We start from the raw sequence: 27,889 nt of genomic DNA, 5'->3' as shown, positions 1-27,889 counted from the left end.
GGGCTTGAAAGGGGAGGAGAGCAGATGTCTGGTAATTAGATGTTTGCCCTGCCATGTAGATAAGTCCTTCAGATAAAAAGTTATCTCTGGAAATAGCTCGCTTTCTGGCAGGCCCCCATTTAAATTCTTTTAAACAGTTAACCGAGAGGTAAAAGTTTTTCTCCAGTTGGCTGGATCTAGATTACTTTCAGCTCAAAATAATCCACATGCCAAAGTGGTACTTTTACGGGCAACCTATTCTGCTGCCCTTCACATTCTTTACCGTTAAATACGTCAGAATTTATTCCCTAGAAACAAAGACATTCTCTTACACAACCACAGTACAATGACCGTATCAAGAAATTTAACGTGTGTTCAATACTATTATCTAAGCCACAGTCCATATGCAAGTTTCATCAACTATTCCTGTAATCTCCTTTATAGCTATCTTCCAGGATCACAATTTGCATTTAATTGTCAAGTCTTTCTGGTCTCTTTAAACTGGAATGTTGCCTCTGTATTTATTTTGCTTTTTGACCTTGACATTTTTGAAAATTATAGGTCAGTTATTTTGTGGAATGTCTCTCCATTGAAGCTTCTCTGTTATTTCCAGATGATTAGATTCAGGTTATGCAGTTTTGGCAGGGAAATCACAGAAATCATGTCCTGCTCTCAGGAGACCCCTGCATCCATTGTTTCAATATATTTTATAACAATAGTTGTTAGATCAATTGATTCATTATAAAGCATGTTATCTAAACTTTCTCACTTCTATTTTCTTTTTTTTCCCCTGTAAAACATAGGATCTGAGTGTTGGTAAAGAACTCTGACCTCATCCTCTTCCACCAGATGTGGATCTCCTTCTCAGCATTCTTGACAGAGTGACTTCTGCTCTGTGCCTTCCTGTGATACTGTGATTTATGATAAATATCTATTTGGACTTGTCCATGGTTCGTGGCACGCAGTGCCTAAAACCTTTGCAATTTCCCAAGCAATAGAGCTATAGAGCATCTTTTGTTTCCAGTTCCTGAAATAGCTCCAGAGCCATAAAGGTGAAAAATGCTCACCTGTACCAGTGTATTCTAGAGGATGCAGACAAGCAGCCAGATGAAGAGGTGCACAGAGCAAGGTCCATAGGGATCCTGAGTGCAGAAGTGTCTGTCCCCATGGAACTGGGGTGCACCACCGTCCCAGCATGTGGATGTGTGGAGGCTCTCCAAACTCCATCCTGGTGGGTTTTTATGGAGGCTTCTTCAGAGAGGCATGGTGAATTGAATCATTTGCCATTGGTGATTGATTCAACCTTCAGCCCCTTTCCCTTCCCTGGAGGTGACAGAAAAGTCTCTACCCTCGAATCATGGTTGGTTCCCTTGCCAACCCTCCTTAGGGGCTTCCAAATGTCACCTCATAAATATAGACTCAGGTGTGGTTAAAAGGGGCTTGTTACAAGTAACAAAAGGCAGGCGACACTCTTTGTCCACAGGGGATTAAAAAGTGTGTGTACACGTATGTGTGCCATAACGTCACATTTGGGGGGCAAGTATTCTCCATGATACAGTTTTTCTACTGAGTTGTGTTCCTTTCTTTTTCTGCACGGTCCCCACTTTGGCATGTGTTTTGATTGGAGCCCTGCTTGTTTCTCACGTTCATCAAACTTGCTAAGGAGACTGAAGCGTCTAACCTGCGACAGTAACTCTCCGTGTTTGCGGATTAGTAGTTGTAAATTCAGTGCCACGCTTCTGTCAGCTCCCAGACTCCTTAGAAATTAAGATACTTCTGTCTGGTACCATGGTTTTACATTCAATAATCTTTGCTTTACACATGTTCATTAAGGTGTAATGAACTGGAGGGCTTTTTTTTTTTTTTTTTAAAACAAGTTCATATCTGTTTCCTGTGTGGGCTGCCCCCCTCCCACTTTTTAAAAAAATTTTTCTACATGACATGTCTCTACTACTCAGGGCAGAAGGGTGTAACTCAGGGAGGATGAACCTTACTTTTCTCCTGATGGTCACAGTGAGTAAATGCTTCCTGTGGCTCGGAAGTCTGCCCTTGAAGCTTTCTTTCAACCTATTACCCCATCAAAGATAATGGCTTTTATCCCATCTCCTGTTTCTCTGGGACCACAAACCACCCCCTAGAAATATAATGAACTCCCAGTACCATCAGTCCTGACTGCATCTTGAAAAATTTGAACCTTCTGTCCTCTGCTAAAAATTGATTGCCTTTCTCCTCCACCCAGGTATCGCCTCTCTGAGAAGGGAGGTGAATTCTGGGTTCCCTGTCTAATGCTGGTCCTCAAGAGGTTGGAAGAGTGAGCTGTCTTTTCATGGATGATGATGAGGATAAAGAATAACCCATACTACAGCCATTTCCTTCTAGGCTTTATGAATATCTAAAGTCAAATCTACTTCACCAATTTAAAGATTAATTTTCTTTGAAAATCTCCAATCTTCTACTTGAAAAATTAATATTTGAGTCATAATCATAAAATTGGTCTTAGTCTATAAAATTCACCACTCTCTTGTTATGCTGAGAGAACTTCTTTGCTGTTCCCCTGCTCTGAGATATCACACAAATCTTACATTAACTAACAATGAAGGATACAAACGTGTATCCCATTTCACTAATCATTAGTTTTTTGTGTGACCAGAGGGGAAAATGTCTGTCTTCCTTACCCCGAATGTAACAACATATCAAATAACACATATTATTACATCCGTTCCATCTATTCTCAGTGCACTGATGATTGTTTTGAGTAACTTCTGATCTGAGTGGCCAAATCCTGTCTCACCCCCTGCCCCCACCTCTTCTTTTCTGTCACCTGAAGATGCTGTTCTGTTCTTTCAGGTTTCCCTTTCTCGAGTTAGCATTCTGACTCAACTGTTCCTCCCACTATCATCCTGGCCATCTTCCTAAATTCCAGTAAGTCAGTGACTCTTGCGAAATATGGCAACAGGACACCCCACACATGTATCTAATCAGTGGGGCTAAAGGCTTCTTTTATCCTGAACTCTCTCCTTCACTGATGCAGCCTAAGGTGAAGGAGCTCTTTTGGGTAACTATGTCATTCTTTCGACTTGCTGAATTTGCATCTATTAGAAATCGTAAGGTCGTTTGGACACAAACTTCTATTATTAAGTCAGATATCACCAGTCCTATGCAGCTGTATATCTGAAGTCGATTTAGCAAGCTCACTTTTAGAGCTTTGCGTTTATGCATCCTTAGCCCCTTAATTTTAACTTGTCAACGACCACAAATCCTGATTCTGAAGTGTTACAGCAATAACTCTTGGTTTAGTTTCATGGAAAAATTGGAATACCATGCTTCTTTTGTCTTCATCAAAACATTAATTAAAATATTGAAAATAGCACCGGGTTCAGTAGAGATTCCTGGGCATGGCAGTGGGAATTTCCTTTCAGGTTGAAAATGATACATTTTAAAGTTCTCTTTAATTATGCATCAAACAGGTGCTCAACCAGGTTTGGACACATCTAACTCTGCAGATGTCTTAACCAGGGGTCACAGGGATCACCACTTGTCAGTTAAATTCAAAAGATATTTTTGATTTAAGTAATTTTTAAAAAAATATTAAAATACCCTAGGGTAGGTCATGCATTCTCCATTCAGCTATAATCCACATCTTTTACTCCTAGGCTAGTTTAACAATATAATACCTATCTACCTAGACTCTTCCGGGCATTTGCAACCCTATCTCCGTCATTCCACGTAGGGTGAAGAAGCTTAAAGAGAATGCTACCTTCATGCTAAAAATGAGAAAAACACAGAAATCTACAGAACTTCCATATCTGAAGGAGAGCCATCTGCCTCTGGGGACAGGCAGGGAAACCTGTCCGGCTCAAGAGCGTGCAATGATGCAAAGAGAGGTCTCCTCCCACTGGGAAGGGTGGAAACTCTCTCCATGCAGGACTCCTTATAGATCCAAGTCAGGATTTGGCTGCCATGGTGGGGGATGCGGGGCGGGTGGGGGAAGTGGGAGGAGATGGAGGAGGGAGGAGATAGCCCCATCCGGGAGGCCAGCTGCAAGAATCTTTCCTAAGTTGGAGGCTTCTCCTCCCTCCAAGGGGCAGCAGCTGATTATTGCAGGGGGAGGAGCAAGACTGCGGAGAGCGATAACCCCAACCCCGGGAAGTGCAGGCACACAGGACCCGCTCGGAACTGAGAGCAGGGCGGACACACTGAGGAAGTCCCTCAGGCTCCTCAGACCCCACGCGAGGCACAGGCTAACAGCAGCCCCCCCTCCGTGGTCTGGGATGCACTGAAGGCTGTTGGAGCGAAACAAAACCTCAGTCCAGCTCAACTAGTGAGTAGGGTGACCTATTCCCAACACTAACGCCCAAAGGAAAAAGACGTGTGTCTATTCAGGGCACGAACACAGCTGACCTCAGTTTTTTCTACACTTAATATCTAGCATTCAGACAAAAGTTATGACACACACACAAAACCAAGAGAAATAATCCATTGCCAAGAGACAAAGCAATCCACAGAGCCAAATTTAGAGATGGTCCAGGTGGTGGAGCTGTTACACAGGAGCTTGCATACAGCTATGATTAGTAGGTTAAAGATGTTCTAAAGGTTTGTCAAATGCTTTCCTAAAATCTAAATATAATACGTGCTGACCCTCTGCATTCAGCTGCCACTTCAGGAGTCTCTCGATGAGGTTGTGTCCCTTTTCTCTTTGAACCTGTTCAGCCTACTTCATTAGAACCTGGTCCATGAAGTTTATTAACCCAGATTTCTTCAGGCTGCTCATCTTGTTTGTTCTGTTAATTCTCTGATTTCCCTCACCACTGGGTACAAGTACTCCTCGAGCATTCTGTGTGTAACTTCAAAAAAATTACTGATTTGATTTGATTGTCATCGCTTCTGCTTTTTCTTCTCTTTACCTTCTAAATCATTTGACGTTATTATTTCCTGGTTTCCATATTTTTTATCTTATACCAACATGTTTGGTTAGTTCTCTCTCTGGTTCCAGTTCCTGAAACTTTTCTAGGCTCTTAATCTTTGCTGTAATTTCCCCCCATTTCCTATTACTTTTCCTTATGTATTTTGGAGCTACCACCATGGATCACATCAATGTAACAATTATAGTTCCATCATTTTAATATACTTAATTTGTTCTAGAAGTCAGCATCATTTTATTGTTAAAACTTAGGTTCCATAAGGCTGAGTAGAGAGAGGAATTTTTGTTTTAGATGAGCCTTTTGAACTTCCCAAGTGAGCCCAAGAGATTCCCTAAGGTTCCCATATATTTAGCGGCTACGTGCGTTAGGAGCTAAGTATACCTTTATTTAAATATATACACTCCGGAGAAAATGGGTAATGTTTTTGGGGCTTGCTGTCTTTGTCTTCTTATCTCAATAATGCAGTTCTATTTAGTATATTGCGATTGTTGTTCTTAAAGGAGATTTTTTTCACTTGGAAATATGATTCTGCTGATTTACCACCTGTTGATAGATTGTGTGCTTTGTGATTTTAATGGATAGAATGACTTTGCTGATTCTTCTCTGTTCTAAACAGTGATGAACAATCTTGTTTTCTTTTTGTGGGGAGGGAAAGGTAATTAGGTTTATTTACTTGATTAAAAAAATTTTTTTATGGAGGTACTAGGGATTGAACCCAGGACTTTGGGCACGCTAAGCACACGTTCTACCACTGAGCTACCCCTCCCCCCTTTTAGTCTGGTTTACCCAGTCATTTCTACTAATAAGTCAAGGCTGTGGGTTTATCATCCTTAGAAAATCATATTACCAGCCTGATTTAACATACAGTTCAAATCACACAAATACTTAAGTAGCATGTTCAGAGTATAGGCTTCATGAAGGCAGGAATCATATCTTTTGTTCATTGCTGTATCCATCACCTATGCTTGTAATAGTGCCTGTCACCTAGATAGGCCCTCAATTAATTATTTTTGTTGAATATATGTTTTTTTTTGTATGTGTGAGTGAATCAACCTATGCTTGCCAAATACTATGCTAAGCATTTTATAATTTATTCTCATTTAATCCTCCCGATGGTTTTGTGAGCAGGCAGTGTAGTCCCTTCTTTACAGATGAGCACACTGGCACTCAGGTAGGTAATGTACCTCGCCTAACATAGCTAGGTTAGGGCAAAGCAAATAAAAAGATTCAAACCAGGTCTTCTGACTCCCAGTCAGCGAGTTTTTGTATTAAACTGCACTATATTAGAAAGCTGAAGGTGGCCCTCTGGAACAACAAAACCATCAACATTTATTGAGTACTTTTCTTTAAGCCAGATGTTGGGCCAAGTACTTTATATGTTTAAGCTCACTTAATTCCCCCAACTGCCCTTTTTTGGTAATAGTATTTTCATTAACCCAAGTTTACTAAGGAACTAAGATTTGAAGAAACTTAAAGGAACTTTCAGCCTTCTTCCTCGTTTCTGTTATGTCTTGTTCTCCAGATCCTTTGTTGGGGTGAGGGCAGAAGAGAGATGTTTTGTCCTTACCCTCCTGACTCGAGTTTATGACCCCTTGCACGCTGAATCTTATTTTCCTGAAGTGGTGGTACAAGCTTGTCTTTGCCCTAGCTAGCAGATTTTTCTATGCTTGATTCTTGTCCATATGAAATACGGTGCCCAGTGGCTCCTTCTCACTCAGCTTACTTCTCTGACCCTCACAGGGTTTGTCAAGTTCACAAACCTTGATGTGCAGTGTTTGGGATTCTCTGATCTAGTCCTGGTGAATTCTGGACGCAGTTTTAACACCCCTTGGCCAGCTCTAGATTCTTGATGTTGAAATTCATTTCTCTTTCAAGTCCTGCATGATCAAAGGACACAGTGTTTAAGAAACAGGCAGATGTGGGCTTCAACTCAGATTCTACTTTTTCTAGTCTGATGAAACTGAGCAAATTACTTACCCTCTCTGAGTCTTAGCTTACACTTTTGGAAAATGGAGTTAATACTGTCCACCTGAAATGGTCACTATTAGGATTGAATGAAAAAAGTTTGTGGGGAGGGACAGTGTCTGTTACATAGGGAGTGCTCATTGCACAGCAGTTTTTACCATAGCTTGCATTACTGTGATTATTACTGTTTAGAGGGAGGTTGGCTGGACCCAAATTGTTGTCTTTACTGTTCTTAGCACTATAGGCTAATTGTCAGATCAGACGAGTCAAAATCATCTACCTGCACAATAATTTCCTGACAAATGGGCCTCCCTTTTCATATATCCATGTTTTCAGTTATACTGAATCAGCTGACTGCTTAATCAAAGACCTTGGGGAGATGGCTGGAAGGAAAAGAGATTTTAAGTATCAGAAGAGAGGCCTTTCGGGTTCTTTTAAAATTTAAATTATATAATTCCTTTAATGTTGCAACAGCTCAACATTTTATTATTGTTCACTTTTCCTTTTGTTTGAAGCCATCATGACTGTTTTAAAGATTATTTTTTTTTATAGAAGGAAATGTATGTACATTTTGCAAATAGATGCTTTGTAATTTCAATAAATGTTTAATGTATTTAATTGTAAAACCATCGATTGATAGACACCATGCCATTGTTCACATGTAGAGAGCATGATAACAGAGATATAACAGGTTTTCTGTACCTGGCGTACAGCTTTATTGCCTAATTAAGTTTTTTTTCCCCTATAATTTTAAAAATATGCCTTTAAATGTTGGTTCAGGAGGGAAGATCTCTGTGTAAAACCCTAATTGCTGTCAAGGAAAACACAATTTTCCGGCCAACTTAATATAACCACACAGTTCTACATTCATGTGAGGTGTGTACAGAAGCAGCTCTGTACTGTAACACTGAGAAGGAAAGTTTTGGTCAAGCTGGTGCCTCTGGATTTTGACTGTAGTTACATAAACATTGACATTTTTGTGACTAATGGCCAGGAAAACAGCTACTCACAGCAAAAGTTCCGGGTTAGTGTTGTTCACTTACTGGCCCAACAGAACTCAGTTTACCATCTAATTCTTTCAGTGATTTGAACTGGGAGGTTTCAGAGGCAACTGGGGAAAAAGATGTGGGCAACTAAGCTCATGATCTTCTGTACCAATTCCCTTGTGCCTGATCATCGTGAAATTAAATAAGGCTAAGATTACGATCTGTAGCTAGGGACACACCTGAAAAGGCAGTTGTCTGTGGAAAGAATGAATACATTGACTTTCATGTACCGAGTTATACAAGACTGACCACAGATTATTTCTTGATGGGAGATTTTTGATTGGCGTGTGGTTAAAGGGGTTGGCACAGGGTCACCCTTTGTGTAGAAGTGAGGGGTGGTGGTGTAAGGAAGTGCAAACAAAAGGGAAATGAGAGACATTAAAGAAAAACAAAACTGTGTTAGGATTTGGCCTTGGGTCAGTCCTTTGTATGGTAAGTCTTTCATTCTCAGATTTAGGTTTAAAGTATCAAAATTATTAGAAAACACAGAGATTTGTGAATTAGTATATTTTCAAACTTCTGTACATAGCACAGAGGAAACATATTTTAAAGATTAGTGTTAGAAATTTTTTAAAAAAGCAAGTGATTTATGAACTGCTAAAAAGTAGTTGACTAGTGTATATTTTTAAATTTTCTATATCTAGAAGTGTGAAATAGTGTATATAAAAATACCTAACGTGGGTCAAGCATTCTTTTTATGCGTGTTTTTCCCCGTCATATACACATTTGCACTCAGCAGTTTAGAAATTCTCATTATCCAATTTAATCCTTATAATAGGACATGAAGTAGGTAGATCAGACATTGTTAGCCTTTTTTCCCAGCTGTGTGTCAAATCGGCTAAGTGGCCTTGTCAAGTTACTCGTAGCTAGTCTATGTTCGGTCTAGCCATAAGGACATACACTCTGCACTGTTTTTAATCTCAGATTCATTTCTGCTACATCACACGGACCATAGCAAAATAGAATGTGTAATTCATGTTTTTACTAGTTTAATTACATTTAAGATTGTGAGACATGAGATGCTTAGAGAGTAATAGAAATCCGTTCCTTCCTTGTCAGACTCTTAACTGTCACCTGCATTTTGCCACATTTAATTCACAACCTAGGGCTATGGTTATAATGAGACCTAAAGGGTTAAACCAGTCATCTAAAAAGTAAAACACAAGCTCCAAAGTATGCCTACTTCACAGACATGTTATCTGTGCTTATAAACAGTCAGGATGTCAATGCCAAATCAAGATACAAATGCCAAATAGTGGTTAATTGTATTTCTCTGACCATGCACCAGTCTGACAGCTCAACTGTAACTGTCTCCTTATTTGCCCATCTTCACGTGCTCATTCTGTCAGTCCTGGAGCACCTTCCGTCCTTCAGTCATTTTTTGGATCTTCTATGTATAATCCTCTCTCTTTTCTGAACAAAATGAGGGCTAACAGTTGGTTTTATGAGGAAAGTATTCATATATCTCTCCCTTTTGAAAGTAGCTAAAAATCATAAAATATTAAGGTTTGAAGGGTCATCTGGTCTGACAGTCCACTTTAGGAATCTCCCTTTTCTTTGTCCCTGTCAAGTCCTATGTTTAGACATACCCCATGAAGAGAAGCTTACTCCACAGCCCTTTTCAAATTTGAACCTGTCCTTTAGATTTTGAATTCATTGGAAAAAAAATTTTCTCCCTGTCTTTTTTTCACACTTTGTCAGTCCTACCCTTAGGATAACATAGAAGTCTTTTCTGTTTCCTAGATCTTTGCATGTCTGTACTTAGATGTCATACATACCTTCTCTGCTTCGAACAAAATAGCAGTCACTTCTTCAAACACTGGTCATATAGCACGAAGTCCCTTTTTTTTTTTTCGTGTTTATTCTCCTCCAGACATAGTGCTTCTGATTTCCAGAGCTCATCTCTGGGCTGTAAAACAGAGCCATAAAATGAGCCAGGATAAAGACAGGCATTCAGATTTAAGGGACATATATATCTGAGTTTTCTAAAGGGGAGTGGTGAGTTGCTTGAGATTTTGGCATGAACAGAGGTCAAACAAAGGACTTTTAATTCTGGCACTCTTTGGTTCTAAATGACTGGAATAGAAGAGGGCATTAAGACGGATACTGAAAATAAATCCCAATTAAACTTAGAGAGGTACAGAGTGGTATGAGAATTCTTGGAAACCTAGAGGCTTATAAATATAGGTACTGGAGAAACTGCAGTATACATAGGACTAATTCTAGAGCTTGAATATCTAAATACCTAGTTTATCCATCAAGATCTTATTTAGCCTCTACAAGTAATATGTGTTTGTTTTTAATATGAAGGTGATAAATCATGTCATTGTTTAAAATTCTAAGGCATACCAGGCAGGCACAAACCTGAATTATGACTTTGAAGCTTTTTAACTGCAACATTTAGAAACCCAGCTCAGCTTGTGGAAAACCATGGGTATATTTTGGTTTGGCTTGAAGCCTTCTTTTCATCTTCCAGGTCACTGAGTGCAAAGGAAAAAAAAAAAAAAAAAACAAAAAACAACCCAACACTGTAAATATTTTTGAAATACAGATTTATTTTCCCCTCTTGCAAAACTAAATTGAATTATTTGATTTTGTCCAGGAGATCTAGTTTGTTCTAAGACAGGAGAGCAACAATCCTGAAAAAATGTTTTTCAGACTGATTTCAAACATGAGACTCTGTGATTCTCAAGGAAGTCTTATCAGAAACTGAAAGATGACAAAAGAGCTTTTCATTCGCAACGCTTTTTCCATCATTAGGGCTGGGCCTCCTCTTTCCATACTGTTGAAAGTTTGGTCAGTATGCAAACACTGCCCATCCCTAGTTTTGCCTTTGCAAAAAAGACTCTCAAAACTTCCCACCTGTAGTGGATAAAAGAATATCTAGGTATTAAAAATCGAGTTCCAGTGTTGGTTTTGCTTTTATCTTACATGTTACTTTAACCTAGTGAATTTTTATTTTTTCACCCCTCTTGATCATGGATAATAATTCCTACAATCCACAGATGCTGTTAGTACCAATGGAAATAATGTGTGTATGTGGAAACACTTAAAATAAATCTGTTCATGAAAATGGAAAAGTAGTATCATCCATCCAGGGCTCCTAGGGTGGTGGTAAGGACAGAGCTTTTGTAGAGAAGATCCTAACTTGTACCAGTCTTGTCAGTCTTGGAGGACTGGTGGGTTTGGCACAGTCTAGCTGTCTGAGGGAGAATGGAGATGGTGGCTTTGGCAGGTAGATGACATAGGTCCCCTTCCTGGCTTAGAACAGAATAAGCAAATGGAAAAACAAACAAACAAACAAACAAAAAAAACAAAAACCCCAGCTCTCAGCTTCCCCCAGGGGAGGACAAGTCTTGATACATGTACCCAGTGTCTCATCTTCTCTGGGCCTACTGGGGAACTGGCATCTGTTTTGTCAGTTTTGGAGCTCTGATGGGTCTAGCCACTGAGGAAGATTGGAAATGGTGGTGTGGACTGTTAACAGCGATAAGATGTTTTATGTAAGACAAATATCATATAATATCATTTATATGTGGGATCTAAAAAATGATACAGATGAACTTATTAACAAAACAGAAATAGGCTCACAGACATAGAAAACAAATTTATGGTTACCAAAGGGGGAAGGTGGGAGAGGGATAAATTAGGAATATGGGATTAACAGATGCACACTGCTGTATATGAAATAGATAAACAACAGGGACCTATGTTCAATATCTTATAATAACCTATAATGGAAAAGAATCTGAAAAAGAATATATATATAAAATATATAAGAAAAAAATATAAAACTGAATCACTTTGCTGTATACCTGAAACTAACACAACATTGTATATCAACTATATACATCAATAAAAAAACTTAATGTACAGACTTTCACAAGCGAACAAAGAAACAAAAAGACCAAATGATGTTTGGGAAACTAGATATCCACATACATAAGAATGAAATTGGATCCTTATATTACACTTTATACAAATATTAGCTCAAAATGGGTTAAAGTCTTAAACACAAGACTTAAAATTATAAAGCTCCTAGAAGAAAACACAGAGGAAAAGCTTCATGACATTGGTCTTGGCAATGATTTCATGGATATGATACCAGAACACAGGTACCCAAAACAAAAAATAGACAATTGTGACATCAAACTAAGAAGCTTCTGTACAACAAAGGAAAAAATCAACATAGTGAAAAGGCTACCAAGGGAATGCCAGAAAATACTCACAATTCATATGTCTGATAAGATATTAGTATCCAAAATATGTAAGGAATACCTAGAACTCAAGAGCAAATAAGTAAGTAAATAACCTGATTTTTTAAAAAATGGACAAAGGTTTTTAATAGATATTTCAAATGAAAAGAAACTGATACTAATCATTAGGGAAATGCAAATCTAAAGCACACAGAGATATCACCTTATAACTGTCAGGATGGTAATTATCAGAAAGACAAGAGAGAAGTGTTGGTGAGGTTGTGGAGAAACTGAAATCCTTGCACAGTGTTGGTGGGAATACAAAATATTGCAGCTGCTATAAAAACAGTATGGCAGTTCCTCAAAAAATTAAATATAAAACCATCATATGATCTAGCAATCCAACTTCTAGATGCAAAAGAATTGAAACCAAAATATTGAAGAGATCATTGTACACCCACATTCATTGCAGTGCTATTCAAAATAGCGAAGATGTGGAAACAAGCAACATGTCCATTGACAGATGAATGGATAAAGAAAATGTGGTATACAATGGAATATTATTCAACTTTAAAAAAGGAGGAAATTCTACAATATGCAATGACGTGGATGAATCTTGTGACATTATGCTAAGTGAAATCAGTCACAGGAAGAAAAATACTGAATTATTATATGAGGTATCTAAGATAGTCAAATTTTTAGGATTGAAAAGTGGATGGTGATTGTCAGGGGTTGGGTGGCAGGATGAAGAATTACTAATCAAGGGGTAGGACATAAAGTTTCAGTTAAGTATGATAAATAAGCTCTAGAGATCTGCTGTACATCATTGCACCTATAGTGAACAATAATGTATGGTACTCTTAAAATAATCAAGAGGGTGGATCTGTTGTTAGGTTGCTTACTACAATAAAATAAAGTAATAAAAAAGAAATCATATAACTTTGCTGTCTTAGAATCATGGCAAATGGAACATGTGGCATTGGGTCATTTTTCGCATTGATGTGGAAAGAAAATTTCACTTGGTAAGTGAAATAAACTGTTCCTGAGAGTTGTGAGCTCCTGGTCACCATGCCCTTCTCAGGTCATGGCTGAGATACAAAGTTAGCATGCTCATGAAAAAAATGAGTTTATTTTACATATAAATGGAGTTTGTGTTTCTATTTGCTTTAAAAAAAAAAGGAAAGAAAAAAATGCTTGGGAGTATGAAGGTGTCTGAGCAACACATCAAATGTGAAAGTTTGAAAAAAAAGTAAGTGAAATGGTAGAATATATTTATTCTGCTTTATTTTAGAGAGAAGAATTAAGGCCAAAATGTTTAAATTGATTCAGTATTTTAAAAAAAGTTTCTTTCCTAACATTTAATTATTCAAAACTGAAATAGTACATCATGTGACCTAGAGAATTTCGTAACACTAAGAAGTGCAGACTGAACGGCCACCTGCTACTGTATGTCCATATCGTATGGCATAGAGCAGGTATGTGGTAACTATTTGTTAAGTGTTAATTACATAGTAGCCATGCTATAGAAGGAAAGAGTGAGAGGTTGGGCTTGACTAGTAATTCTCTTCTTTTTTGATTGAAGTATAGTTGATTTACAATGTTGTGTTAGTTTCTGGTGTACAGCACATTGATTCAGTTATACATATATATATATATATCCTTCCCATATTCTTTATCATTATAGGTTATTACAAGATATTCAGTATAGTTTCCTGTGCTAAACAGTAAGACCTTGTTGTTTCTCTATTTTATATACAGTTGTAGTAATTCTAAAATTGGCCGTGCAAGATGTTGATCGATGCCCTTTGCAAAGAATGCTCTATTGTCAAATTATCTTGTGAACTCCTGTGTTAAATAGACTCAGATTCCTTTACTGATGGGCCACACAGAGGGCTTAATACATTAAATCATATGTATATAGATGTCTCCAAAATGAGATATATAAAGACAATAGAACTTATTTGGGCATAAAACAACTTTTGTCAAGATGCTGACTGCAACATTGTTCCCTAAGTACACGTTCGGGAAACTCGTTCTAAATTTGCTCCATTTTTTTCTTCCAACTCTTAATTCTGTCTTATGTTTTCGAATAGATGGGTGCTGTTTGTCCATATGCTTCTACTAAGCTTTGTAGTTCAAGCCGCCTTTCCTTGATACAGAGCCTGTTACATAGAAATGTATTTATCAGTTCAGTGAAACATTTATCTCCTCTTTCTCAGCTCTGAACTGTCTTCTTTGGTATACTTTCATGTTTGAGTACTAATTCACTCATATGAATATGTCACAGCATTTGTGATTTTCTTTAAATACTTCTGTGATACAAAATTGCTATCCTTTAGAAACCTTTCCAAGATTCCTTGTAAGAAGAAAACTTCTCTCTCAGGATGTTTAAACACATGCATCCAAGTGCATGCAGATTATTTTCCTGCTTTATTACAGGTTTGTTGTCAAAAGGAGTGGTCATTACCCTTAGATGAAACGGGTAGAGATGAATTTTGTATATTTCTTTCTCCAAAGTAAAGGAGTCAGAGTGTTTCTAGGCAAACACCATAAAAATCTCCTGTATTAACTGAGAAAAGGACACATTTCTTAAACAGTATTTTCAAAGCTTAACCTCATGTTTTAACAACCCCGGATGACTTATGTTCCTGGCTTTCTTGTTTATTGGTTAGCTTTCAATGCCTGAATTCAGAAAAATGAGAGATGGAAAAAAAACCCCAGTAGGTCACCCAGTTCATTTTTCTAAAGAAATTCACAGATAAACCTCATAATGTAGTGTCTAGCGTAGCATCAGCTTACTTGAGGATAGTTGGTGGGGGAGGGGGATTACATTTTAAAGTGAGAAAAATTGGGGCCAATTTCAATCCTAGGATGTTTAGAGTCCACCAAGAGGTTTCCATAACCTACTTCTGCTTTATATGTGTGCATGTATGCACGTGTGTGGTGTATGTGTGTACACATACATTCATAAACTGAGCAGTTGGGCCATGACATATTCTGACTTAACATTGATGTGGCAGGAGAAGGGAAGATAAGAAAGAAGTAATCACAAGACTGACAAATGCCAGTGTTAGGGGATAGGGGCTGGGTCTTTTTGCCCTTGTATTGACCAGTTTTTGGATGTGAGATGTTTCTGGAAGGGGCAAGCTGCTCTCTTCAGCTAAGGGCAATTTTAGGAGACTCAGCTAGCTGAATGCCATCAGCTGCCAGCATGAGGGACCGAGTGCCTTAGTCCTGAAAAAGGGATCTGGGCAAAGCACCGTAGCATCAATCACAGCCTGCCCTCGCACTGTTACATCCTCTTGCTTCATACACTTTGTTCCAGGAACAGCTTCTCCAGGATTCTGGTTGGTCCCTTCTCCAGGAAAAAAATTACAGCACATAGGTTCTAGTCACACTTTTCCTGGGTGCTGTGGTTGTTCTGTAGAAATCTAGTTCCCAGTTTCAGTGTGACAGCTCTCTCTTCTGTCCCAACTCTGTAATTTGTCCTTTGGTATGTTCATATGTTCGAAGTCTAGTTTGCTAGAGTAAGTTCGTATTCTCATGGAGGTTAGTGTAGGGAGGGCTACAGCCCTGGGCTGCTGCAGCTGGTTGCAAGGCCACTGGGAATGCCATCGCATCCGTCTTTAACTCCCCATTCTAGACTCCCTCCCGCAGTTAGCGCATCTGGTGGTCTAGGTGTGTAAGTTGGTAAGTGAAACAGATGCTCATTCCTGAGAGCTGTGAGCTGGTCACCATGACCTTCTCAGACTGTGGCTTGTGTGGTTCATTTACCATCACAATTGGGCTGAGAAATATCAGGATATAGTCCAACAAATTACTCAGGTAGCAAATGCGTTCTTCCCCTCTTAGATTCAGAAGCCCTTTCTTATCCTGACAAACACACTCACTCACCCCCTTTAGGAAATTACTCCTTTACTTGCTAGCTGGTCTCTTATCATGAAGAGCCTCTAGTGACTCGGGAGCAGCTAGAGCTTAAATGGGGCTTTCTCAGCATCCCTGGAGAAATTGTTCTGTCTATATGAACCAGGATTTCCAAGCCCACAGGTATTAGAATCCTAAGGATAGAAAATATAAATTCCTCATGTGGGTTACAAAATATGATAAATAGAGCCACTCCTCCTTCTGTACCTTCATTCTCAGACCCGTGTATTATTCTTATTGGAGACATACCACTATGTTGTAATTGGTAATTTGGGGTGTTTAACACCTCTTGGATAAAGGTGCCCATTCTTATAGGGAAAGCACAGTGGATTAATATGCTCTGTTCTGAGTTAGCATCACTTGCCAGGAATTCTTACTGGGCGAGGAGGCATGGCAGAAAGTATATCTGGTGATAGTCAGAGAAGTAATAATATCTCGGTTCCAGAGAATGAGTTTAGGATAGAATTTACTCTCATTAGAGTTCTGTATTATGACAGGGAACTAGGCCAGAAGCAGTAGGGTTGAGGAATTGAAGAAAAGTCTAGTGATGGGTAATCAAGGTGCTCAAGAACTTGGATGTAGAACAACAGATTGTTTGCAGGTTTCTTTTATTGAAAAGGTAACTGTAGGGATGAAAATGGTGCTTGAATCTACTACTACAACTACTATATAAATATATAACTTTAACTCTAATGTGGATTTTCTAATGTGGATATTTTGTTATTACATAAAAGTATGGCTGTAAGAATTCCAAACCCAGTTGAACATGAAAGCTAAGATCATGAATTTTCCTTAAATCAAAATGAACTTCCTTGGCTTAATCTTCTGAAACCGCATGCTATGTCAGTTTAGGATGATATAGCTTGGTGGGGAGGAAGGGAAGAATGGAGTGGATACAAACTGTCCAGGGCTGTCATTAGTTTTTGAATGTAAGTCCTGCTGGCTTCTTTCAAGGTATAAATGAGAATCCCCAAAGAGGAATTCTCTTGTCATTTCCTACTATCCAGGGTATAGTATATTACAATAATAGTAATAACACAGTAGAAAATAACAGTATAAGTAGCTAACACTTATTATATACTTACTGGATGCTAGGCAGTGTTTTGTGCACTTTACATATATTCACGTATTTAATGTTTATAACTCTAAGGTGGGTACTAGAATCATCTTATTGTATAGATAAGAAAACTGAGGCCCAGCAAGATTAATTAATTTAACCAAGAATTTCATAGTTCTATGTGGTAGAGCTGGGAGACCTAGTTTCAAAATCCTTATTCTCAAATACAATGCTAAAATGCTAAATTGCTTTTATGGGATAAAGCAGAGCATTCTGCCTGTGTTTAAACACTCTTCTGTTCCCAGGAGGTACTTCTCCATGAAAGGGCCTTACCACAGTCATGAAAGGGTAAGAAAATAGACCTGTGACCTATCACTTCATGTGTCTTAGCTTTGAAAAACTGGTTTATCAAAAAAAAAAAAAAAAAGAAATAGAACTGAGACAGTGGACAGATAAAATTTTGACTGAGGTGGAAACTACATTAAAAATAACTTAATTAGATTGAAAAGTATGACTATACACAATGGGAGATTGATACAAATGTATGGACCATTTGTATATAAAAGGTAGTTTAGGGAATTAGATTTTATGAAGTCAGTACAAGTGAATTTCTCAAGAGAATAGAATTACCTGCCTTTGGAATAGTCATTTAATCTTTAAGCTCTCAAATTACTCAATGTAAAATGAGGGGGTTGAATTAGGTTATTGCTGAGTTCCTTGCCAGCTCAGAAACTATGACTCTGGTGTTGTATAATGAATAAAACAAGAGGTCTGGAGCTGGAGGACCTTGGTCCCACAATTTACTATCTGAATGACTGTGATAGATCTGGCTCCTGGGAAACTGACTCTAAGACTTGGAGGTTTGTGTACAGATGGTTTATTGGGGAATTCTTTTTGGTGTAACATAAGAAGGGTGAGGAAAGTAGGAGTAGGCAAAGTGAGCTTTTGAACTGTTGTGCAATTGCAATAAATGCCTCAGCCAATTCTATGGGGGAACCTCTGAGGCTTGGGTGACCATTTAAAGTAGTTGTACCTGATAATAGACTTTCAGCCAATAGTGAGTCTCAGGGATGGGTTTACCTTCTCTTTGGAAGCAACTAAAGGAACATACAGTACATATAAAACAATGGTTTTCAAGTCATTGGACTTGAAACAAAAGGTGGTGATCCCTAAAAGTTGGAAAACATGCAAAGTGAGTCCTTTGATTGTTGCAGTTTATTATCGTAAGAAAGTTTCCAGGCCGTTGCTTGGGAAGTGGGGAACCAAGATGGAATCTGGTGGACATTTTGAATTGAGATGGAGTTGAAAGTCCTGGGAGAATATGGTGGTTGTAGTTCACATGACAAAATACTGGAGAGAAGAAAGGATCTCTGGATAACTGTGGAGGGCACCCATCATGTATGCAGCAGAAAACTGATTGGCACATATGTGTGCGGAAATGACTGTCCAAGTGGAATAGAGGGAACAGTGATTGGCACTAACTCAGGGCTGGGATTCTTGCCTATTCCTACCACCCAATCATGGGACATTGGGTGCAGTATTCAGAAGGTCTCACCTCAGTGTGGGGGAAATAATTGTCCCTAGACTAAATACTATGTTGGTCCTATTTTAAATGCAAAACTTAAAATGGTCATGTTTTTTCCAAGTGATTTAACTGCATCCCAGAACAAAGTTCAAGAATACTTACAGAAATACAGGAATATCCAGCACACAAAAAGGTAAATTTTACAATGTCTGGCATCACATTTAGAAAGTAGGAAAATTATGATCCATAATGAGTAGAATAACCAACCAATCAAAATCAACTTGGAAGTGACATAGATATTGAAATTAGCAGGTAAAAACATTAAAATAGTTATCATAACTGTATTCAAGATATCATCCTTCTAGAGATGAAAACTAAAATGACTGAGATGAAAAATACACTGACTAGGATTAACCGTAAATTATATATTATTGAAGGTAGAGTTAGCAAACATGTAGACACATGAAAAGAAACTCAACAATGATATGCACAGAGAAAGAACAACTTTTGAAAATGAAAATAATATCAGGGAGCTATGAAGCAACCTCAAGTGACCTAATGTGCCTACCATTTCAGTCTCCAAAAGAGAAATGCAGGGAGGGAGGAAAAATATTTGAAGAAATAATGACTAAAATTTTTCTAAATTTAATGCATTTCAAGAAACTCAATGACCCCCAAAACAAGGAAAATAAGAGAAACCACACCAAGATGCATCATAAACAGTTTAGTCGTAATCAAGGATAAAGAGCAAACCTTAGAAGCAGCCAGGGATAAAAGACACAGCACATACAGAAGTATGAAGAGAAGAGTGTTGACAGACTTTATATCAGAAACAGTGCAAGCTAGAAGACAATGGAACAATATCTAAAAGGAATTAGAAGAAAAACTGTGGCAACATAGGTATCGATATATAGTGAAAATATCTTTCAAATATGAAGGCAAATTTTCAAAACTTAAAAGACTCCAGAAGACCTGTATTATGAGAAATGTTAAAAGAAATCCTTCAAGTAGGAGGAAAATGACACAGACGGAAATATGGGTGTACACAAAAGTAGGAAGGGCACTAGAAATGGGAATTACATGGGTAAATGTGAGATACTTTCGTTTTATCTAAATCTTTTAGAAAATAATTATTTAAAGTAAAAAATAATAAAAAAGAAAGTATTGTGGGATCTATAACATATGTAGATGTAAAATAGTTATCAAACTGTTTAGACACTACACAAAATGAGATCACTGAGGTAGATTTAAATCTATCATCTTGCCATTTGTTTTCAATTTGTCCCTTTTGTTTTTTGGCTCCCCTTTCCCTCTATTTTTTTCTTTCTTTTCGATTACTTGACATTAATGCATAAGAGATGGGAAACAAATAAGGTGAGCTCTATAATTGCCCTGACCTCTTGGAGAGTTTTCAGGCCATGGGATAGAAAATGGAACCCAGGCAGAGCCTTATGCCCTTCCTAATTGCTGCCAATATATCTGATGGCCACATGAATAACATCTCAGTCTGAGGGGCAAACCACTGCATTTACTACAGTATCTTCAGAAAATTAACTCTCTGATTTTCAACTTTACCATCTAATAAATATTACCAATCTTCTGCATTGTTCTAAGATCTAATGAGTTATTGCATGCAAAAGAGCTTAGAAAATTATAAAACACTCAGCATTATATTAATATGATGATGGTTTAAATTATACACCATACATTATTATGATGAATCTAACAGTTTCTGAATTGGCTGATCACTCCCATGCATGACTAATCAGCCTGTTTTCTCAGCTTTCATTGAATACCCTTTGTGAACAGAACATAGTGCCAAAGTTACAGAGAAAAAAGAAATTGCCATTATGGTGGTGCCTGCCCTCAAAGAGTTTATTGTAATGTTAGACAAGCAAATGTGTGTGTGTGTGTGTTTGTGTGTGTGTGTGTGTGTGTGTGTAAACTTTAGTCAAAACGGTTTTAATAATATCATTGCACATGACTCTTGACGTACATTCTTGAAGGTCTGGATACTGCCCTGAGTAGTGTGAATGGGAACTGGATGGATTTAACCATCAGTGATTTCATAAAGTATCTGAATCTTAAGCCAGATTTTGAAGGAGTAGAAAGATACTGCACCAAAGAGATAAAGGCAGTGGGCCTACCAGAAGGAATGACTGTAGAGGTGGGCATGCACCCATTCTCCCAGCGGAGAAGAACAAGGTCTGAATTGGGATTGGGAAGCCCTGGGCTCTGTTCCTAACCACCATCTATAACATTTGAAAATTCTGGAAAACACATACTGGGAAGGAATCTTTTACTGATTCCAAGGTAGAGAGAGAAAAGACAAATTATGGCTAGGTGGGTGTCTTCTAAATTTTGTTCTTCTTATGCACTTAGGCTTCTAATCAACATTAGAACATGATTAGCAGAATTTCCTATTCTGGGCTAGGTGGGCCATGATTGAAATACCTCAGCATTTTCGCAGAATAAATTAGATTCAAAAAATGAAAGTATCCAACTAGAAGTTTATTATGTAATAATCACACAACTTTACTCCCCTTCGACATTCACTTCACTGCACTTTTCATTACTTATCCATCTGGGGGCAGTAAAGAGGGGTGCAGCCAGACAAGAACACTGAATAAACAAGCAATTTGTATATGTCTATATAGTTCAGTGATGCTATTGCGAAGGAATACAAAACCAGGCACCATGCTCTGGAAAGAAAGAGACTTTCCCCCGTCTCATTTGCCCCCTGGGCGCTGCTGGAAATAGCGATTGTAGGCAGCGTTGTATCCATAGACCATGGCATAGCGTTCGCAAAGTCTGTAGTCATCACAGGCTTCCCGGTTGAGCTCATAGGTAGGCTTGCTGCGTTCTCGGATTCTGGAAAGTGGGGGGAAAAAAAAAAGGCTCAAACTGAGACGCATAAAGAAAGTGGAGAAATAAGAAAAAGGAAAATATAAAAAAAAGAAAGAATACAGAAATACCATATAGAGATCCCATTCATCCCCCAATCTGAAGAGATATTTGAAAAACAGGAAGGAAAGGTGGATGTCGGGGAATTTTTTTTTTTTTGTTAATGAAAGTGGAATTTTTTTCTGTCCCCTTCCCCTTCTCCCTCCCTCTCTTTCTGGGCCTTTTACAAAATAGCCTTCTAGAAATTCGGTGGTCTTCTGTACATTGTTTTAAAATTCTTTGATTTTGGTATACAGTTAGAAATAATACATAAGATGGGGGAAAAAAAAGCCTGATTCTCACTTCACTGGGAAAAACGACCTCCTCTGTCCAGTTTTGTCACTCACCTCTCTTGGACTTTCGCTCTCCATCTCTGCTGCGGGGATATGAAGGTATTAGCGTTCCTCCTGTTAATGAAGGGACCTTGAAACAGAAAGTAAATAAAAGTGCAGTTTTAGAGAAAGAGTCATCGAAAGTACTTCCATGAATATTCCCAAACACAAAAATAGTTGAAGGCTCATCCATTCATGCATTTCATGTAACTAGAGATCTGCAAAAATCGAAGAGGGAGCTAAAGCATATTTCATAGACTGCCCGATCGAAAGAAATGGACAACCCACACGTGGATCTCAGAGATTTGTTACAGGGGCCCTGGTAGTTTGGGCTTGTTGATTTTGCTTTTGGGCGATCACTTTGCCTTTCTTTTCTTTTCTTCTCTCTTTTTTTTTTTTTTAACATTTTTTTATTGAGTTGTAGTCATTTTACGATGTTGTGTCAAATTCCAGTGTTGCCTTTCTTGATTTTGGTATTCCTACCCAAGTGTGTTTATCATTCCTGTGAGGAGGAATTCTCTCTGTCCTAAGGACTTGTGAAGTACAGTTTAGATCTCCAGTAAATGAACAGTTTAAGCATCATAAAAATCATGAACATTAAAGATGAGAGTGGTATGTTATTTCTCCCCATGCTCAGTCTTTGTAAGTTCAGATATGCAGTAGCATCCAACATGATGCTGACGCCTGTGGTCTCCCATCCGGCCTCCAATTCCGTACTTTGTCATTTGTCATTACTCCTCATTTTCCACTTGTGTGGTTGATGTGGTGCTAACCTAAAATTTCCAAATGAGATTCTATGGCTCCCAAGTATGTTGAAAGCAGTTTAAATACCATCTTACACTACTTGAAGCTTAAAAATAGCTCCTTTGACCATTGTTATAGTCATTAGATTTTTTTCAATTTACTTTAGTTTTTCAAAAGAGACCCTCTTTTCCCTCCCTACATATAATGGTAGTTATATGTACTACCATTCTGTCTATTTAAGAATTGGGAGAGCAATTTAATACATGAGATTTAAATAAAGAAGTCAAATATTCACTTACCGATTTCATAGGATTCCAAGCTTTCATAAGATTCTGGAATTTAAAAAAAGGATTCATTTATTGTTACTTTTCGCATACCACAATAGTCTAAATATAGGGAAAGTAGGGGAGGGAGGGAAGAGTAAATTTAGCTGTGTGGTTGTTACAAACTTCAGGCATTTAGGATTTGTGAGTTGTTTTTCTAGCTCTGTCCTTGCTGGGGTATCTCTACACTTTAGTTTTTCCGGTGTTGGAGGAGCTGGTGGCCAGGGTCTTAGCTTAAATTTCCCAAGGGCTATGAAGTTCTTTAGTCTTGTGAAATAAGACAGTTTAAGCACTGCACACAAGTCTCCAGAGAGCCTTTCTTGATTAATTTGGGACCTGTCTGAGAGCAGGCTCAAGGAGGGGACAAAGGATCTAGACAACAGGCAAGTTTCTCCAAGACAGGCTGGGCAGACAGCTCGGCTGTGCTTTACCAAGACAGGTTTCTAAGAGGTTCTGGAAGCCTCTTAAGAACCTGTGTTAAATTGACAGCCACAGAAACCGCTGGCTCCAGCTGACATCTCACCCTGGGCACCACGCCAGTTCAGAGAAGGAACTGTGATGATGCCAAAGCAGAAGTTTTCTTTTTTCTACTGTTCTCCTGAGTGTGGCAGGTAAATCTGGTCATGACCAGCTCATGTTTGTAAGCAAGTGAACGTGCTTGAAAAGTTAATAAAGGAGGTGAAGAAAACAAAGTCTCTGACACAGAAAATTTGTGAGTAGTTTCAAGAGTAAGAATTTCAACAGACAGATGGCTCAAGAACACCTAGAATATCTGCATAGTTGAAGCATAAGACTGAATGCATCAGATTTCCTTTCATAACCTTTGAACAGACACAGGTATTTTTAATACAGAGAAACCAGGCAAAGTTTATCTTTTAACAAGAGAAAGTATGAAGTTGATTTTTCTCTGAGGTTCTTTAAATGTAAAATTTTGTTTTTAAATTCATTCACTGAAGAAATGTCGTAAGTTTGTGAGATTGTCCTGTTTCTAAAGAGGACCACACTTAACACTTTATGTGAAAACTGATTTTCTTAAAGCTGAGTGATTCAACCAATACCCTTAACCAGCTGTTACTAAAGTCTAAATAAACATCCTTAAAAAACAAGAGCTCAAGGGCCAGGAAGTTAATATCTTCTTTCTAAAACAGCAGTTTCCAGGAGTAGAGTGACATCCCATAGAAAGAACTTGCCTGTTAGGTTACCGATGGGAGTCTGCATATTGAGAGTATTAAAGAGACTTGATGGAACAGGTCAGTGTCCAAAGGGCTTGGGAAATGTTAAAAGAATGATACTCTTAAGATTATAATAGAGAAAGAGGGAAGCAGAGGAGGAGGGAGAGGACAAATCCAAGTAAACTGAAGTCAGAGGCAGAAAAGGAAGAAACAGAAATGGCAGGAGAAAGTTCTCACCATAACACAGAGCTGCCACGGCCAAGGCGGCCAGGATGGAGAGAAGGAGCAGGCTCTTCATGGTCTCTCCGGGTCCTGTGGGTCACTCTCACCGTCTCTTGCAGCAGCAGTGGAGAGAGAGGCTCCTACAGGCTGTTGGAGAAAGGCTGTGGAGTTTTTATAAGAATCAGAGCAGCTGAAAGGGGAGGAACCAGTGGGAGGGGGGCCGGAGAAGGTGGGGACTAGTTGGCACTCAACTAGCACTGGGACTTTTCCCAAATATTCATTCCTTCCAGATATTATCTGCTCCGGGTGAGCAGTTTTCCCTCACTCCTGGACCTGACTGTGCTCCGACAGGATGCTGCCCTGGTACAGAGGTTGTGGCCACCTTGTGTTTTGGCCAGACCTGGGCAAAAGTCCACGGAGAAGGGAGTTGCCGCAAACACGTGTTTGCCTTTCTAATTCCTTCTCTGGTCTGCCTTCCTGGCCCTGACTTTGGGTCTTTCAGGTTTGGTCCATAGACAGAGCCATAGTGTTCTGTTCACTCCCCTGATGGATGGACCAGGGGTTCTGAGGCAGAAAGGACTTCACTTTCTATGCTGTTTCTAATTTAGAATTATTTTCCCAGTAGGGCTGAATTCATCAGTCCTAGACCAGTTGGGTGTTCTGCTGGTGACATACTCCTTTTGCATTTTTCCAAGTACCCGGCAGGACAGAGATGGCCAGTGACTCCCTGAGTTCTGTTTCATCAATTGGCTCCCTAGCAGCTTGCCCATCCGGTTTTGTGACTTGAGTCCAAACCCGCGCCCTAATGCTTTCTCAGGCTTGGGTATCACTGATCTAAAGTACAGCAAGGGTAAGAGCGCTCCATCTTACTTTTTCTGAAGGCATTGTCTTGATAATGAACTAATTCAATATGCTTTTAGTGAGTGGCAGATGAGAAGCAAGGGACCATGCTGGGTGCTGTGGGGAAGGTAGAGACAAAAAGACGCGTCCCTAAGGAGGTAAGTAAGAACTGCTTACTGTTCACTTTGCTTTTTAGCTGTTGTGTATCCTCCAATACAGATTTTCACAAGCATCCACCTCCACATCATCAGTACCAGAAGTGCTGTTTCTTTTCTTATAGGAGGAAGATCTCAATTTGGTGCCTCTGGTAAACTTGCAGGCAGAGCTCTTTTTAAAAACCTCTTGGACAATCAGAAAACCTTTTCTATCAGGTGTGTCTGTTGCCTGGGTACCCAAGAGTTTCCTTCACAGACAAATAGACTTGTGTCACGGAGCAGCAGATTGTAGGAGAGCTCAAGCTGCAGGACCTCTAACTTGGGCTGGAACAGCCAGAGGGCTGGGTTGGAGGTGGGTGGGGATACTGTCAATAAAGATTTATTTCAAGGAGCTGTGATGAACAACTAGATGGAACAACTCCTGCCTCATTCCTTTTTGTCTTATTGGGATGGACTTTCCCTCCCAAGCCCGACCCTGTGAAGGTTTTTATAAATACTAAAGGATTTCCTGTTAAAGGGAATAGCTCAGTTGTAATCCCAAGGATTACTGAGTTGTGAGGGACCAATAAAATTTAGGTTTATCTCTCCAGATTTTTTCATATTAAAAGATATATACTTTGGGATGAAATCTTAAAGAAGACCTCAGAAAGAGGATAATGTATGCTCATCCCTGATATATTCAACCATCACAATTTCTACTCACACGATTGGTGGTTATCTCCCTCTTTAAGTCACAAACTGGATCTCATTGTTGGCTTCTGTGGCCTTTTTCAGGATAAATCATCCAAATCATTATATTTGAAAAAGCCAGTTTACTATGTGGCATGGTTTGAGGGGAACAAGCTAGTTACGGGTGGTTCCTACAGCATTTAAGTGTACTCAACCTAGTCACTAACCCCCAGTCATTATGATTTGAAACAAGTTTAGTTCCATTGTTTCACCCTGAAATGAGTAGGCTAGTCACCTCCCACCCGAACCCCATCTCCTGAATTAAAGAGACTTCTCTCTTCACCAGTACTTTAGCTCGGTCGTTTCTGGCAGATTCCAGAAGTCCCCTCTTCTCCCAAGGTCAGATGGCAACTGTGCTGTCAGCCTTCTGATATCACAATTGTTTATGTTTACATTCTCCAAATGCAAACTTGAAAATCTTACTTCTCTTTCCGACTTAAGCTTCACCTTTCTCTCGTTTTAAACAGTGCTCCTGCTGGGTTTCCTAAACTTTTAAGCATCTCTCTTTATTGTCTTGCTTTTTGTAAGGCTAACACTTTCTGTTGGAAACTGTCTCTCACAAGTCACTCACTTTTCCACTGTTTCCATCTATTCCTGGATTCTCCTAGGCTCAATCCCATTTATATATGATTCCTAAAGATTATTAACATGCATGAGAATTCAGAGCTCTTCTTTTTCTCTCCTCCCATATCACTCCTGGTTTTTGACAATTTTGTATGTGCCAACTCCAGCCATGTGTATTTTTGGAGAGGATTTGGACTAATTCAAAAGACCAAGATTGACTCATCAGAGAGAAGGGAGAGAGAAAAAAGTGGAGGTAGAAAAAAAGTGGAGGGAGAGAAATGAGAAGAGGTTTGTGGACTTGGTTCTTTGGATGGAGGAGTTTTAGGCTGAGACTGTAGAGAGAAAAGCTTTGAGGCAGCTGTGAGACATGAGATGTTGAAAATGAGACATGGGAAAAGACAAAGTAAGAATTGCTTTGGTTACAATTAGTATTGCTTGAGATTGCAAAAGACTGAGAATTTTTCAAAAATGTTGAAATTTTTTTAACTCATGTTGTCTGCTAGTTTGTATTTTCTTAATTTGGACATCTTGTAAAGATTAGATCACATGAAACTTGAACTTATATTTGAATTTTAGATCGTTGTGAAAAAATTTATGTAGATATTTCCCCCTAACTAAAGAGAAGTATTCATTAGTGAAGAGAATATTTAAAGACACTCCCAGAAGTGACAACAAAGATATGAGAGAGACAGTGATATGACTGGCAGTTTTTTGAGATTGCAAAGGAATTTCCTCATGCTAGATTGACAGTGTGGTATAATCCAGGCAACAGAAGCCATAGAGCAATACAAGATCTCTTGTGGCACCTGCCCTCAGGAGGAAAAGAGAAGCAAGGCCATGCCTTCCAGAGCCAAAAGTAGCCTCATGGTTTTAGTCATTCTTCCATCCATCCATCCATCCATCAATCCATCTTACAAATGTATTGATCATCTACTATGTGCCGACTCTTAAGCTGGAAATATAGTCAAGAAAAATGCAGATATGGACCCTACTCTCATGAATAGAGTGTGTTCTTAAATCACAGATTTAATCAGTGGCTCTTCTTCTTTAAAACATTTGTTTAGGCAACCAGCTGGCTCCAGAGAAGACCAAGTGATATGCTTCTTCATTGGACTGACCTTTTGGAGGGCACCCAGGGATATCTGTTTGCAGAATATTGCATTATACACTGATGACAAGATCAGAATTCAGGGAGAGAATGGAGGAGGGAGAAGGTTGGTAGAGCTGCCAGGAATTACTGTGGGGAGAAGC

At 38.9% G+C, this 27,889-nt stretch overlaps 2 protein-coding genes across 12 annotated transcripts in view; one reads left to right on the top strand and one right to left on the bottom strand.

Moving 5' to 3' along the window:
• C34H12orf60 (chromosome 34 C12orf60 homolog) overlaps positions 1-27,889 on the top strand; it is a 71,142-nt gene that overhangs the window by 33,956 nt on the left and 9,297 nt on the right. For 4 of the 11 annotated variants that reach the window (XR_004317168.1, XR_004317172.1, XR_004317174.1 and 1 more), the window contains one exon: positions 25,271-25,348. The exons of 2 other annotated variants lie outside the window; for them this stretch is intronic. The gene's annotated coding sequence lies outside the window, so the exon portion shown is untranslated. Of the gene's footprint in view, positions 1-24,558; positions 25,201-25,270; positions 25,349-25,470; positions 25,562-27,889 lie in introns of those variants that run through there. 5 more of the 11 variants (XR_004317173.1, XR_004317171.1, XR_004317170.1 and 2 more) reach the window with 3 other exon arrangements.
• MGP (matrix Gla protein) lies at positions 21,111-24,524 on the bottom strand. The gene is made up of 4 exons (XM_006192108.3): positions 24,366-24,524; positions 22,933-22,965; positions 21,905-21,980; positions 21,111-21,485 (listed from the first exon to the last, which is right to left on the bottom strand). Exons 1-4 carry the CDS (start codon positions 24,424-24,426, stop codon positions 21,344-21,346), a joined length of 312 nt encoding a protein of 103 aa, XP_006192170.1. The 5' UTR covers positions 24,427-24,524; the 3' UTR covers positions 21,111-21,343.

This window comes from Camelus ferus, chromosome 34 (assembly GCF_009834535.1).
Source record: "Camelus ferus isolate YT-003-E chromosome 34, BCGSAC_Cfer_1.0, whole genome shotgun sequence".
In the NCBI taxonomy this organism is placed as follows: Eukaryota; Metazoa; Chordata; class Mammalia; order Artiodactyla; family Camelidae; genus Camelus; species Camelus ferus.
Note: the sequence above shows the minus strand (reverse complement) of the source record. Positions and strands in the feature narration are given on the sequence as shown.